At 40.4% G+C, this 16,489-nt stretch overlaps 1 protein-coding gene across 2 annotated transcripts; it reads left to right on the plus strand.

The window, feature by feature from the left end:
• The first annotated feature begins 3,542 nt into the window (after nt 1-3,542).
• On the plus strand, nt 3,543-14,193 carry hs3st3b1a (heparan sulfate (glucosamine) 3-O-sulfotransferase 3B1a). Of its 2 annotated transcripts, XM_005940323.3 has the most exons (3): nt 3,543-4,337; nt 12,371-12,732; nt 13,309-14,193. In XM_005940323.3, exons 1-3 carry the CDS (start codon nt 3,844-3,846, stop codon nt 13,317-13,319), a joined length of 867 nt encoding a protein of 288 aa, XP_005940385.1. In that variant the 5' UTR covers nt 3,543-3,843; the 3' UTR covers nt 13,320-14,193. The 2 variants fall into 2 exon arrangements, with proteins under 2 accessions (XP_005940385.1, XP_005940384.1); XM_005940322.3 differs by having other exon boundaries at nt 12,371-14,193.
• Nucleotides 14,194-16,489: the final 2,296 nt, after the last annotated feature.

Here is a 16,489-nt window from a genome sequence, read left to right on the forward strand (position 1 = left end):
GGTTTCATCCTCCCAAAACTGTGCACCACTTTGAAGTTTGTCAATCCCCCAGCACGGAGACAAAAAGGAGGCCTTAGAAAAAGCTAACAATAGGGCTTATGCCCTCTTTGATAACTGCTCTACAGTGTTTCTCAATCACAAGCAAATAAATGATCGATGTGATAATAGTTATCTTTATAGCTCTTTCAGTCAAATTACCAGCGAGCTGACTACACATCTATACAGATGCTGTAGTATTGATCATATTAAAACATATGAGTGTTCTTGAGCAGCTAGTGCCTTGATACATTATATATTAATGCTGATCTTTCTTTCCTTTTTTCTTTGGCTCTTTGGCACAAGCTTCAGTCTTGGCTTTTCTCCCACGGGTCCTTCACACTTATAAATACACGTACAGCCTACATTCATTTATACATAAACATCATAAAACAAAGTGGCTAGAGTTTGTAAAAGAGGACATAAGAGATCCTCTCTTAAGATCACATTAATATCAAATAAAATACTAAACAGGATATATACTAAATCTGTGGGCGTTTTCATTATTAGTTGCTAAGTATTTTTCCCAGTGGCTTGAAATGTGGCTCAAGTCTGATTCTTCTACTGTGTGTGAACTTTAAGCGGCTGCATTACACAAGGCGAAATTCTATGACTTCTGAAATTTCTGTTAATTTTTGGACTAATTCAAACTTTTGTCACCTGCATAAATAACAATACTCGATCTGGTATGGACTGCAGTGCCCCTATGATCCTAACTTATCGATTGGAGGCTAATATAAAAGGTTCATGAGCTAAAGTAGCACACCTGGGTCTCCCAGCCTATTAAAGTCAACCCTTTGATTCACCTGGTTTGCATTCAAAACATTATTATTATTTTATTTAACCAGAGTGGTGTGATTTACGTAGGCATTGCTGTGTGATAGGACAACTCTTCTTGCACACCCACCAAATGAGAGCGCACATGCTTCCAAGCCCACCGGTGACTCCACACATCCTTTCAAGGAAGCATTTCATTCATCCCCAAAAAATGGAACAAAACAAAACACTGTGCACCGTGTTCAGGTTTGAACGTGCCCCTGGCCTCTCTCTGCCATCCACCTGGCATCGGCCTTCTTGTGTGTTTGTACCTCCAACAACCCAACAGCACATACGACACACATCCACTGACATTTGATGTTTTGAAGTTTTGGTAAAGTTTTAATAAATTCCACTTTTTTATAAGTACATTTCATCTGTGAACTCCTGCTTCTCACTCTCCTTGAGCCAATTTGTGACAGGGAACATTACATAAGAAAACTAATATTTCCCCTTTTTATTCTGTTTATCTGACGCTCATCCATATGAGTGTTCCAGTGTGTTTACACTTGGCAAAAACAGACTGAATTTGTCAGTAGAACCTTGGCTTCAGCCAAGTTAGATAAACACATTGTATCTCTTTCAAAACAGCAGTGTAGTAGTTTGTTCATTGTGATACTTACTTAGATAGTTTTCCCATTTTGTGAGCTCTGAATGTGGAAAATGTCTCAGTGACACATCCACATGAAAACGGCATTACTCATTTGCACGTCAAATGAACAAGCTTTTTGGACTTTAACTTTACTGCTGATGCTTCGATACTTGAACTCAACAGTTCAACTTCCACTCAGAGGTACAAGTACACAGAGCAAAGATAAACATGATCTGTACACAAAGTGGAAAGGGCAAACCACAAGTGCATAGCTCCAACCAAACCCCTTGGTGCACACAGTTTCCCAAACAGGTTATCTTGTGCCTGTGTCCTGTGGAAGTGCAACTATTAGGATTAGAAAACACACACACACTTAGCCGCACACCACACGCATATCATATATAGCAGTGTCTGAGAGATGAGATAAGGGGCTTAGATGAAGGGGGCAGGGTGGTCTCTGGCAAAACTCTGACTGACATGGCAGCTCTGGGGTAATCTTGCTAATCCTCTGCTAGCTCAGGGGTGCAGTGGGACTGGAGGCCTTTGACCCTGCACCAGAAGGAGGTGCTAACACAAACACACTGAAACAAACTTTTGTGCTTCCAAATTCACAATCACGCATCTTCATCGTTGTCGTGATTGCCGTGGCCTCACCCCCACAGCCTTAAGGGGTAAATGATTAACTTTTATGGTTCGTGATACCGTTTGTTTGTGTGGAACTACACGTTCACATTTTTGTGGCGTTAGCAAGGCCGTTCGGAATCATTATGTGGCAATTAAAGGTGACTCACGTGAACCGGTTATAGCACAGAAATGTGAGAGGCTGTCAACAAACAACTGATCTTTGATACATGTGTTAGTTGGATGTATGTTTGTGTCAGTAAGTTATAAAGTTATAAAATCTGTGATGGCTTGATCTCCCTTGACAGAAACACGTATGTAGTAATGTGCTTCCATTTGATCAGTAGATATTTAAAAATCACACGGGTCAAATGTGCAAATGAGATAATAGCGTAATTAGTATTCCCTTGTTTTTAAAAAAATAAATAAACACATTTTTGATCTATTTCTATTTAGTTAAAATAAAAATAAAAATTACCTACTGCTTTCCTTGGTGGTTCCCTGTGCTAAAGTAAGCCACCTGTAAATTAAATTGTGCCTTACACCAAATAGAGACCTCCTCTGTTATTATAATCATAAATACTTCAACTTCATTCTTTCATAACTAATTATTTTTATTTATGTATTTATTTATTTTTAAAAAGGCATATTTTGATTTTATTAAAGTTCCGCTCCATTCTGAAGTTCCTGTGTGTTTTGGTGAGTTGTTTTTTTTTTTTTTTTTTTTTTTTGCTTAGTCTACATTCAGCGCTTCACCTGCATCAAAGTAGACCAAGGCTGAAAGAAAAATCCCTGAACTTTCAAAATAAAGGTCAAGTGATATGGTAGAGAAAAGAGGTTTCTGGCCGACTTCTAATGTGCACGGAGGGGAAAAAACAGCAAAAGAAAAAGAAAATGTCAAAAATCTTGCAAAATTTGAAATGTGTTTTTTTTTAAAATAATATTATTGTGTGTAATATTTTTTAAGCACAACCTGAATCGATGTTGTTCTAGTAATAAAGATGAACAAATCACAGCAAGTACCAAAGGGTGGCACATATTATCATATGAATGTAAATTTCAGCCTAAATTATGATCAGTGTGTGCTGTAATGTGAGTACATAGGTTTCCCTTCTTCTTCTTCTACTTATTATTATTATTATTATTATTATTATTATTATTATTATTATTATTATTATTATTATTTGCCTATGGATAATATCCTGCCATAGATTTAAAGTTATAATCTGATCCACTGTCTATAGATTGCAGTTGTATTAAAGTAGCGTATGCATAAAATCTATATAAGGAAAAATGTATTAAATAAAGACAACTCATGGATAAAATGTGAACATGCGAGTGTAGACCGTATGTATAGATTTCTTTTACCACTTGACAACGCTTACTTTGAAAAGCTTATCGGAAGTGATAATTTCTCTGCTTGACGCTCTCGCCTGAAAATAACTTGGTGCCTCAGAGTGATCGCTCAGACGCTCAGAGGCAGTGATGGGAGGCAAGCTGGTTCCTGACGCGCATATCGCTCAACTGGTGATCTGTTTGAATTGCTTTTTGCCGCTCAGTTTTTTTGTTTTTATTTTAAATTAAAGTATTTTTACAGGTATTAAAGTGGAACTAGATGAGCATATGCAGTTCAGTTTTACTTCCCATGTTGGCTAAACGCTAATTTATGTTTTGGGAAATTGCGCAGCGGTTGTCCAGGAGCAGAACCATGGCAGAGGAGTGAGGCAGCTTTGTCAAAATGCAAAGTAACTGGAATACAACTTTGTCACGGCGGTCCTATGGAATATAGTCCGATTATACACAGTCTACATGTTGTGCCATCATCCCACGTGAAAAACAAACTCTTTGTATTTTGCATAATGCTGTCCCTTTGGGTGTATATGATATATTGCTGTGTTGGCTACTGCTCCACTGTTCCAAACCTGACGTACGGATCGGTGAACAGACGCGAAAACCACGCAGAAGTTGACAACCAGGGGTCCTCTTTAGGAGCGTCCAGGGACTTACTAAATAACGAGAACGAGTTGGACAGCAGAGGAGACGAGTGGGATGAAATTAGAGGCGAGGCGAAAGCGTTGGATGATAATGCCATGTCAGGTTCCCTCAATGAGTCGGAAAGTAAAAAGTTGCCCCAGGCAATCATCATCGGAGTGAAGAAAGGAGGCACCCGGGCGCTGCTGGAGTTTCTGCGCCTGCATCCGGACATCCGAGCGGTGGGAGCGGAGCCGCACTTCTTCGACCGCAACTACGATAAAGGACTGGAGTGGTACAGGTAGACTAGCTCACTCATCCTCACAGTGCAGTATTAAAAACCCACGAGTCACGCACACGAGCGCTACAAAAACACGCCATGCCTCATTTTTCCAAAAAGCTGTTTGCTCATTGAAACGTGGGCTACTTATGTGGACATAAATCTCCAGTTGTCTGCAAGTGTATCGCAATAATTGAGGTTTACATTGCTGTGATTGGTCGTCATATTTTCAATCTTCATAAAACCTAACAACCACCTTCTCCCCTGGCTTATTAAAGACACAGTTATATTTACATTTCTACTAAAGCCTTTCATGTCCTGAAAATCTAGCCTCACTTAACCAAAAGTTACGCCTGTAAATCATTTTGACAGGTAGCCTCATAACATCAGCTCTGATGATCGAGCTATGTGTGAAAGTTGATAAGAAGAAGAAACCAAGAGATTACATTAAAAAAAAGATAAATAATTTTACGCGGTGTATTTGTCACAGCGAAAACCAAGTAACACTGAGATGCTGCTCGATTTCTATTTTATGAATATTAACAATAATGAATTAAATAAATAAATAAATACAAACACTCATACTGAGATTATGTAGTGTAGAGTGTGTCATGTATTATGGGCTCTAGTTAAACAGATTCACAGTTTGTCATGCTGATTACCAATCATGAAGGAGGAATATATAATGTAAAATATCCATTGTGGAAAGGAGGAAACACCATGCAGGTTCATTGCCTCTAACTGAAGCTCAACCATGGGGTTTATCCACAAAATAAATACTGCTGGTGAGATGTTATTTGTTTCCTCCTGTCATAGAGATATCTGCAGCACTGTATAATCTCTATATCTACCAGCGTGAAGAGCAGGTTCAGGCTTTTAGCATATAAATGACAAACTTTTACAGTTTTAACAACTGTCAGTGAAGTCAAACCTTTAATGCACTTTAGGCACTTGAATAAGTGACACAGTACGAATTCACATTTTAATAAAGGGAAATTGTTATCATCTGCGCAGTTTTGTTTGGCTGCTTTTCCAAGTTGTGTCGATTTACACAAAGGACAGTTATTTTGTGCGTGTTTGCTTGACCCTGACTGACAGTTCCCGGAATTTTTCTACATCTATCCTTGGATCTTGACTTTCGCTGGCTTTCCAAAAAGGAGAGCAGGCACCAGGGAGAAAATGATAATGCAGAGCTTCCATTTAGACTTGACCTGAATTCTGGATGCGGTTCAGAGTAATAGCCTTTGGTTTATAGCTAGGAGTCAGCAAGTTACATAAAACTGTCATCTAACTTCCTGAAGTGAGATTCAACTTTCTGTTGATTCATTTGGAGTAATTTGTTTCAGAAGCTCAGTCGATCAGAGGCTCTCATCTCAGATCTTTGGTTGCTTAAACACTGAATAAGGCAACATTTTTACTGTATTCTCTGTCATGGCAACTGTTGTCCTTGTATGCAAGCTCTTTACTATCACCTCAGCTGCACAATAACAATGCACTACTCTTAGTGGAAAAAGAAAATACTGTAGATTGGAACTGAGTGCTTTACATCAGAGCAGCCACATTGTTAACAAGAGATAATAGGAGATACTGCTGCTTCAGGTGTCCATTTGACTGAGCCCAGGGATTAACAGGCAATGTCAAAGGATGTAGACACTGTTTCAAAGCTGGCTTCATAGAGCTACAATAGGGGAAGCGAAGCATTGTTCAAAGGACTTCTTGCCTAAGCTCCTTTGAGAATTTCCGGACAGGTTTAGGGCATTTTTGGATGATCAGTCTACGGAGAAATTCTTTTGTCCATCACTGTAGACTCAAAAATAACATGAAACCGTCCTGCGCTTGAACGCTTATTAGTCTTCATGCTGTTTTAATCTACAAGTAACACATGTCTGGAATGGATGATGGCTTAAAGAAAAGGAAATACCATCATTAAAGATGGATAGAATTTAATGTTCATTAAGTAAAAGTCCAAGAAAAAAACCTTTTACAGATAAGTGAGGCATACTTACTTCTTGTTCACAGTGACACATGCACACTAAACACACAGTTAGTGGCTGTGAGAAGCAGTTTGATCTTGAGAATGTTTAATGCGTAATGAAGACTTCTTCTTTTTTCAGAGAGGTGATCCAGCTAATTAAAACAACTTGGCTTGAGTTGTCACAGTGAGATCTCTGTGCCACAAATTGACCCCCTTGCAGCACAGCCCTGTGACATCTAGTCAGCCCTTAATGATCATTTAGTGGTGCTCAGAAAACCTCCGGCTGCCTTTAAGGAAGAGTGCATTGTTGCTGGATGATCTTTAAAAGTATACTCTGTAATACATTTGAACTTTTGCTGAAAAAAAAAGTCATCAGACAATCCTGTGTCCACACTAACCAAGCCAGAAAGAGGCATCCACTGACTTGTTGGCCCATATCTTTCACTTCATTGCCCCCCGACTAATGGTGAGCAGTGGCTTGGGGAGAGGTGCATTCTGCTGGGTGGGCTTATCAGCTCCTGGGGTGGCATTGAGTTGTGCCCGCACCATTTATCTGCTGTGATTGGTGTGTTCCATTCTGTTGGAGGTCTGTTGTGTCCATCCCTCTGGAGCCCCACATAGAGGAGGGGCCCTCGCCCAGCAGGAGGCCAACCACAATATAGCATGTTTGCACTCTAAGGCAAAAAAGCGAAGCAGACATACAATACCACATGCTTACTCGAACAAAGCGCAGGAGGCAACTTCCAAAAGCCGTGGGAATGGCTTTTTTAGCACGATTCTAACTTCCTCCTCTATATCTTTTTGGACAGGTTATCTTCTGTTCAACGCTCTGATCAAGGTCTTTTGGGCTCTGTGCAGTAGATGTGACTTAATTGCTGTAATCATGTTTTTCCTCTTGAGGTTCCAAATATAGAACAATGAAGAGCTTTCTTACTAACTCATGGAGGGTGTCGGAGAACAGGGCCTAATCCTCCTTGGAGCCCCGGGGGAGCTTACTGCAGCCCAGCGGCAGATAGAGGGCAGTAAATTTAAAGTGAGTCCTTTCTTACTTTTGCGTGATGGAGCTCCATGAAAAGGGATGTTGGAGAACCCCTGAGGATTGCATTAACCCTGACAATAAAAGAGCAGACAATTAGTGTGAAACATGTTTTCTCTGCCTTCACTTTGTATGCAAATGTGCTCAAAAGGGTGAAAGTGCCCTTTGACGAAGCCCAGCAGGAGTTCATCAGGAAGAGCATTCACTGGAACCCGCCCAAGAAAAGACTCAAACACTACGCTTAAGCTTTTTTAGCCCGAAAGTTGACTTTCAGATTTTCTGTGCGAAAAGTTGCATTTCCCAGGAGCGGGTTTATTTAAATCCACTGGTATCTTTTTGCGCACTCAACACTTTTAGCTGCAAGGACACATGAGAACTGGTGTAAGTGAGACAGCTCTCGATGAAGGTATCACCCGGCTTAAACTAATGTGTCAGCACACTCACAAGAAAAGAAGTTTTGGGGGGGTTTTTTCCCAGCAAACCATGAAACCTTGCACTTTAAGAACTTCATTTCCTACAAAGACCTTTTTGTTTGCTAGCAATTCCTAGAATAAATCCTATAAATCGTCGATACTAGTAATGTGCGCATCCTCTCCCTATTCCAGAGATTGGAAGCTTAATTTGCTGCAACAACCCCCTGGGCTTTTGCTTGAGGCAATTTGTCAAACCACAGCACTTATTACAGCACTTTGGAAACACTGAAACAAAACAAGTTCACTCCATTATATCCCCATGAGTTGTTGACTTCCTCATCTCTCTCTTTTGTAGTTTCTTCAGGGAAAATGTGTTGTTTCCTGAAGCTGTCTTTCACTCTGCTGCAGAGACTCCCTGACAGAAAGTCAGGGCAACTTTAGAAACAACCAGTCTGCCTCAGCCATCTTTGTTTTTCTTCTTTGAAGTCTTGTTTTCGTTTTCTGATCCTCTCAAACCACCATGCATCTGTGAGGAATAGTCTAATTGTTCCAAACATCACATATGCCAGAAACATAGATGTTGGATTTCTTTTCAATTTTATAATAGTAATAATATAATAGTCAGCACACTAAAGCTTGATCATATTAGTTCGTTAGTTTCCTGGCCCTGTTACATCTGTGTCACAATTTTTACATCCACGACTATGCAAGTGTTTGTCAGTGCTGTTTGCATTTGAGTGACTACTAGTTCACTTCAGCTTGGCTGCTGTTGCAGGACTGTTCACCCCCTGAACTTTGATCCATAGATTCAGACACAAACACATTCCTGTGAAACCCTCTTAAATTTGATGGCTCACACTGTTGTCTCTTTTCATCTACTGTGTGTAAAGACAGTAGCGAGTAACTCATACAGGCTTACTATGCACTGATAGCAACAAAGGTTTTTATAGCCGTTGTCATAATTACAAAAAAACAGTGCACGCTAAGCGATTAGCTGAATGTTATTGGACTGCATTTTTGAGCACCAAGACTTAGATTAAAAGCTCTGTAAAGAATGGATTGCCTGAATTCTTAGATGTTAAAGGAAGGCTGGCAGTTGTGTGAGAGAAACCAGAATGGCTGTTCCTCCTGTTTCTCCTTCTCCTCTCTTTAAAATAGGCCTGGTTCCACCAGGCAGCCAGGTGGCCTTGAGTTCTGCATATACTGACAGTAATAATGAAGGACATGCAAAAGCTGTTATTTGTGGCTCCATAAGAAGGAAATTTAAAGTGTAATGATGATGTTTTTGATACTTAAAAAGAAGGCGCACAATGGCTAGAGAAATCCTTGCGTGTTAGTACACTGGTCTGATTATTCCGAGTGGCTGCATACCACACCTCTCATCCTGTCTTTGAGGAGAGGGATGTTTCCCACAGAAGCTCAACTGCTCTTGGAGCTGCAGGGTAAGATTAGAACTCATCATGCCATTAGATAACATTGAGGGGTTTTTTTTCAAGCACTGTCCCTTGTCACTAGGATCTAAGAAAGCTGAAATATAGATGCCAATTAGAGTCAGTCAAGCAGAATACTGCAGAATACAAAAAAAGCCTCCTCCTGGAGTTTTTTTGCACCTTACTTGCTCCTTACTGAACTCATTACTGAGGACATCACCCAGCAGCTGAGCACCAAGCTACATGCAGTAATGTTGTAAATTCCTACCTTTGAACCTGCTTCCTGATAGCAATGAATGTAAACAAGGCACCAGAAACAAGCCCTGTCTCCCCGGCAGCCAGTTAAATGGACACACCTGACTGCCCGGCAGACAAAACAGAGGCCCATTACACAACCCACCAATCCCAGATTAATGTCTGTCTGTAGGTTGTGCTATTGAGGCAAGAAAATGCAGACGCTGCATCTAAAAATGCCTGCCGACAACTTTGGCGTCAGAACAGAGGGGTGGGGGCATGCAGTCTCCATCCTCCGACAATGCACCTGATTCCATCTAATCCTTGTATTTACTCTCTTCCTCTCTCCTTTTCTCCCCATTGCTATTGCTCTGAGTGAGGTTTGTCTGAAATGCAATTTAGTTTGTAACATGACAATTATAAGCGTTTTAAATTTTTTGCTTCATGACTCAGAAAACACAATCCATTTTGTTTCACACATACAACCAGGGTCATAGGTAAGCTGGAAACTATGCCTGTTGCATAGGCCAGGAAGCAAGGCACACTTTGGAAAAGCCAACTCAGAGTAGAGACACATTCAATTTAGAATAACCAGTTAATCCCACTAACTTCCTGTCTTTGGACTGTGGGAGGAAGCTAGAATACCTGGAGAAAACCCACACAGCCACAGGTGCAAACTTAGCCAGTTGGTGGAATCAAACCCAGGATTCTAACTAAACACCGTGCCACCATGGTTATATATTTGGCTATTAGCTTTGTATAGCCAAATAAAACCATGAAAAATTCATGAAGGGGTCAAAGTCAGCACCTTATGGCTCTGTGTGCCTCAATGCTAAACGACAATGCATTTGCATAGCTGACTGATAGATGCACTGAAACCTATTGGTTCCAGGCAACATTGTTTATTAAGCAGAACAAATTACGAAAGCTTGCTACATCTGCCCCCCCCCAAGGCAACTCGCTCTCAGACCTCGTTCAGTTGGAGATGTTCTCCTGTTCTCTATCGGTGCTAAGATGAATAATGCATGCCCTCATCACGCAGGTTGTTTTTCTCATTGACTAAGTGGAAAGTTTGATAGGTAGTGAGGTTTTGTGCCTATTCGGGCCTCGACAAAGGGCCTACGGCACTGCACTTGTGTTTATTCAAGAGATGGAGAAGATAATTGCAGTGGGCTCCAGTATAGTTTTTTTGTATCTCTCTCCTCTGTTGTTTTCCATCACCTTCAACTGTAGCTAAGGTTCTCAGGGAGAGGAAAAACACTATAAATATGTAAGACCCACAGCTTCTATAGACAAAAGAAAGAGGAGGTGACATTAGGCGAAGAAACTGTATAAGGAAGAGAACCCCTCTTCTATATAAATTGCACTAATAGCGTTTGGGTGATGTTTGTAGCTAAAGTCTTCTCTTCTCGCAGTGCTGTGAAGAGCAAAATCTTGCCATATTCTGTTGGTTTGCTGATGCAGAATTGCACGAAGAAAGCTGTTGTTAAACCAACAGATGGTTGGAAATTGTGGTAATTGTTTTAATGACATAACATGACTCCCTGCTTTCCTGTTGTTTGATTTAGATCAGCCGTTCACTATCAAAACCTAAGAATATTACCATGCAGTGTAGCAACTGAAGATTTACATTGTGACTAATGCAAACCCACATGAGGTTTGATTGAAAGGGATGCTTGTTAACGCAAGGCAATATACCATGGCTTAACATTTCTTTGTCAGAAGAAGAGATATGTGCACACTGCTCTTGATTCAAGTCATTTGTCACATCAGCGTGAGATCTCAGACTCTGATTAAGAGCTGCGGGGCACCAAAACGTTAGTTCAACATGCAATGCAATTTCTAAAAAAAGAAAAAAAAAATGAGATGCTGTGTAAAGTAAAACTGGAATGCTATAATTTCTAAATCATTGCATTCTGTTTTTATTTACATGTTTTTGATGATGGATGAGGACCAGATGAGGAAAAGAGTCGAATCAGCAACTCCATGACTCGATCCCAGCATGAAAATTGCATTCCCTACTTGCACTCAGCTGTATAGGAATATGCGGTGTTGTATCCAAACTTTGTGTAACTGTTTGTTTTTTCATGGATTTAAAATGCTCACCAGTGATTCTCATCATAATAGCCACATATCTCTCTCCCCCTCTCTCTAGAGACAAGCCAACCACCCAGTTCGCCAACAGGCAGCCAACCAGCCTCTAATGCTGCTGCGTGTTTGGCTTAGTCCTAATCCCCCTTGGCTCACTTGAGCCATTATCCAGTGAGGGCTGCAGTTAACAGGCTATATTATGATCAACCCGAGCCATCCAGGGTTAAGAAGAATATGCAGTAATGGGAACAGACAGGTTCCAAGCATATTTCCAAAGGAATGCAAAGCTTCATCAAATTGTCACATTTCTCACAAAAATACTGATATTAGGAGAAAGGTGCATGGCATTAAAGTGCATAAAGCTGCCTATTCATAGCTAAACCAGCATTTTTAAGTATAACGTAATGAGTCTGAGGAATATTTCAGTGTGATGATTGTAAGATGATTTAGGTCATTAGATGTTTAATGCAGGTACAAGAGGGACACAAGGGTGGATGTCTTCTATTACAGCTTGTACTCGGAATGTGGAACTGTGTATTTTTTTCCCCCACACAGTTACTGAAGATTGATAGGACTTCTGCTTTACCTGCCAGCCCTTGTCACGTCATGCACTGTCACAGGCTTTGTTAATGCAGCTCAAGATTTCTACTACTGTCTTCTTGGTGATGACTGACTAGCTTCTCTTTGACAGTGTTTGTAAAGCTGCCATGAAGTGATATTATGTCATCGCTAATCTCATCGTCCTTGATTGGCACTTTTGTAAGCTGTTAACTCTACAAAGGAAAACAGAGTATAAAGCGGAAATGGTAGAGTAGGTTTTTGCAAAATATGTCATCTGCAGTGCAAATGTAATTCTTTGTGTTTGTTCTTTACAGGGAATTAATGCCTAAGTCATCAGAAGGCCAGCTGACCATGGAAAAGACCCCCAGCTACTACGTTACTAAGGAGGTCCCTGCTCGAATCTACGCCATGTCTAAAGACACAAAGCTAATTGTAGTTGTCCGGGATCCTGTCACGCGAGCCATCTCAGACTACACTCAGACCCGCTCCAAGAAGCAAGACATCCCTTCTTTTGAGAGCCTGACCCTGAAGAACACCTCGGCAGGTCTGATTGACACCACATGGAGCGCTGTACAAATTGGCATGTACGCCAAGCACCTTGAGCGCTGGCTCCAGTACTTTCCCATGGAGCAGCTGCTGTTCGTTAGCGGAGAGCGTCTCATTACCGACCCTGCAGGTGAGATGGCTCGTGTCCAGGACTTTCTTGGGCTGAGGAGGGTGGTCACAGAGAAGCATTTCCACTTTAACCCAGCAAAAGGCTTCCCCTGCCTTAAGAGACCTGAGGGGAACAGTAGGCCACATTGCTTGGGTAAAACCAAAGGCAGGACCCATCCTAATATTGACCCAGAGGTGGTTCAGAGGCTAAGAGACTTTTATAAACCCTTTAATTTCAAGTTTTACCAGATGACTGGTCATGACTTTAGTTGGGACTAAGAAAAAAAATGATGACAGGCTCACGCTGGTTATCTGGAATTTCTTTTTGTTATAATTATATCACTCTGGAGTTATTGTTTTACAGTCTATGTACAGTATTTGGTGGTGTGTAAAAAGATCAGAAGTCTATTTTATGATAATTTATTGTTATGATATTAACTCACTAAGCTGCCTAACTAGGTTTATTCATGTTTTTATTTGTCGCGAGCTACAAAATCTCTCTTTTTTTGACCTAAAAGCACACAATTTTTACAGGTATTACAATCAGGGTCACTATGTTTTCTTTTTCTTTCTTTTTCTTTCTTTTTACCCAATTCAGACCCAGCTTGACAACAAAACTGGTAATATCCCCTTAACATTTGCCTGACCCTCAGAGGTCTGTGGACCTACTTAGTCAGGTCGATACAGGCCTCAGCTGATCCAGCGCAACTTGCCAGGTAGATCAATAAAGTAATAGCTCCTCATCATGTCAATTAGACCTGAGTGATGGCATTGTCTTGATCTCTCAAGCGTCTCAATAAAACATTGATCCATTAATGGTAGCAAGTTTATGGTCAACCTTTGAGCCAAATTCAAGTTAATATGAGAATATAAATTTCCACTGCAATATTCTGACTTAACCACTATTTATTTTGTCTCTACAGAAGAATGTTGATCGGGTTCCAATAGAGTCGTGTCAAATCTGTTTTGTATGTTTTTATCCATTTTCCAAAGAGCTGCCTCCCGGATTTCATAACGCCTATAGAAAATGATTTATATGAAAAGTCATATGAGCCATTCACATTTATTGATCTGTACTGAAATTGCTCTCATTGATCACTCTGTGCAGCTTCTTACTGCATCTGATAGTGGATGTGTTAATTATGCTCTTTCCCACAGTACATCAGCTGCTGGAGTGAAAAGGAGGACTTATTTTCTTTACTTTCAGAAGAAACTAAACCAATATAGCCTTTTAGAATTCCTCATCTAAGTTTCATTTGTGGTTGAGTTTTATTCAGCCTCTACAATTCAGCAGTTCCGACATCATCCAGGGTCATTCTAAAATGATTTGCTACAACGTTGTTGTTGTAGAGACACTATTTCACTGTATGCTTTGCTTTAAAAACATTGAAATTAGTTGGGTTTAAATGAGATGTTGATTAAAAGGTGCAGTCTTGTCATCTTTAATGAAGAAATAAAGAAAGTGTGTTTTATCAAAGTCAAACAATGCAGTCTCTGGCATCCTTGGATTTTCAGTATGGTTAGAAAAAAATAGGATAGTGCTATAAATGTGTTTTATTTATTGGGTAGCAGCGTGGGTTATCAATGCTTCAGATTTCTGCAGGCAAAAGTGTAATCTTGTGTCTAATCACCATTTTACACATTGTTGCGCTAACAGGCTAATTAGCACGTTAGCTGTCTTGGCTTCCCACTGCCACCACTAAGAGGATTTCGTTGCCATGACCCCCACAAACACATTAAGTGTCAGGTTTCTCATCAGGCCAGAAGTGACTTATTATGAAATGCACCGGATTGCTTTTTTTGTTCCTGGATGAGCCTTCAGGAGTCCATTTATATATATGAGCGATCCCCCTCATGCACGTTGTAGTGTTCATAAAGATGATACTGCTGTCGATTGCATAGCATTCAGTCTGTTTTTCATACTTCTTTTTATTCCAGAAAATATTTAGAGCCTTCTGTTAATATGTTTTATCGTACTTAGATATCCTGTTGAGGCATTGTGTGTTGTCCTTGAACTAGTCTCAAACAATGTGACCCATCCATCAAGCAGAACAACTAATCGCTGAGCTAAGGTTATGGTTCAAGAGAGGTATGAATCACCTCCCTCTATTAACAAACAACCTTTATTTAACTCTCCAGCAAAACACCCTCATTTACCTGAGGCTGCCAGCAGTGATGAAGCCAGTCTCCCTGGTGGCAGGCTAGGAGTCTGATCGCCCAGGAAGCAGCTCCCTTTGCAATTAAAGGAATAGATGAGGGGTGCTGTAATTGCTAGGCTCCCAGCTGGGGAATTGCTGTTAGCATACATCCCTACAGGCTGTTGTAAGGAAGGCTGATGTTGTTTGAAGGTTAGGATGAAGGAAAATAGACACCTGGCATCCATGAGAATTAAGTGACTTCAAATATCAACTTGGCAGCTACCACTGGGGAATAGAATCAGAGAAGCTGAACAAAAGCAAATGGAAATAAAAGTGTCACACAACACCAGAAGGTTTGGTTTAGAGGACATATGAACAGACATTTGTAATTTGGGTGGAGGCGGTAGGATGAACTGTACCCTCATTAGGATGTCAATGAGACGTCTTCGTATTGTGCCAAGATGTTAATCACGCAGGAGTCGATTAACATGTTTAACATACACATGCAGAAATCATTGCAGATGATTAATTCAGTCAACATCTGACTTGTTGGCTGAGTCTTTCAGTTCTGCACCTGCGAGATTCTAAATTGTGCATTTAAGTGGCCTTAGAAACAAACAAAACATCTGACAGGAGGAACTGAGAGAAAAAGGCATGTACAGAGAAACCAGGCTGACTTTGAACTAAAAATAATTCAGGTACTTGGTGGATGCCTCAATCTACAGAGACAGCTGCCTCTATAGACGGGAGTAAGCTACCTGTTTACTCTTTTCGAGGTCCTTGAGGAGACTGGGGTGTATTCCAGTTGACATGAGGTAAAACAACACGGCACACCCTGGTTGGTCCACAAGTCAGACAACTATTTACGCTCATATTCACTTCTCTTGTAGACAGCTGGAGCACCTGGAGACAATCCATACAGGGATCATGATAAAACATGCAAGCTGAGCACAGAAAGGTCCCGGGTGGTTTAAAGAAAAGTGACAGTAATAACTACAGCACCACTGCACCAAGTTAGCCAAGTATTAAAGTCTAATACTATCATATCTTCTATTTTAACAGGACGTTTTCTCTCTATTTCGCTCTCTCTCTCTTTTGCTAACAAAAGGTTCAAACAGGGTGAGTGGAAACTGAAAAGTATTCATAAATCTGTAAATGTTGCAGTAATCATTTTAGTTTCACGTTGTGCTGAATTTGGATTGCTGACATCTTCACTATCTGATGAAATATCCTTGCACCATCAAGCAGCATTTACAAACAGGATATAAGGTCATTATCAAAACTTACTCTGCCCCTTTATGTTTTAATTTTTGTTCTGAATATTATTTTCACAAAGTTTAGCATATGATCACATAATTTTGTTTGTAGTTGTTGTTTTTTATCTTAAGACACGATTTATAACTGGGAGAAGGTAAAAGGAAAAAAAAAACAAGCTCCCAAATCACAACAAATTCTAGAGCAACAATCTGAACTTTGTTTTAGAGCTTAATAAAACAGTTGCCTTCCTCTCTTGCCCTTAATCATTTATTATACATTGTCCAAACCCTAATCCTAATCCGATAGGAAGGGCAAGCATTAATCTCAGACAGTGGACTTGGAGTTGGCATGTATGTGCTGACATAGCTAATCCAGCTCTAATCC

This window comes from Haplochromis burtoni, unplaced genomic scaffold, assembly GCF_018398535.1.
Source record: "Haplochromis burtoni strain Fernald_Lab_line unplaced genomic scaffold, NCSU_Asbu1 Contig_290, whole genome shotgun sequence".
Lineage (NCBI taxonomy): Eukaryota > Metazoa > Chordata > Actinopteri > Cichliformes > Cichlidae > Haplochromis > Haplochromis burtoni.

What these genes read in the sequence shown, in the direction of transcription:
- hs3st3b1a (XM_005940322.3), top strand. Translation starts at nt 3,844, where the DNA reads ATGGAATATAGTCCGATTATACACAGTCTACATGTTGTGCCATCATCC. An exon ending in AAAGGACTGGAGTGGTACAG is followed by an intron (nt 4,338 to 12,370) that starts GTAGACTAGCTC and finishes TGTTCTTTACAG; the next exon opens with GGAATTAATGCCTAAGTCAT.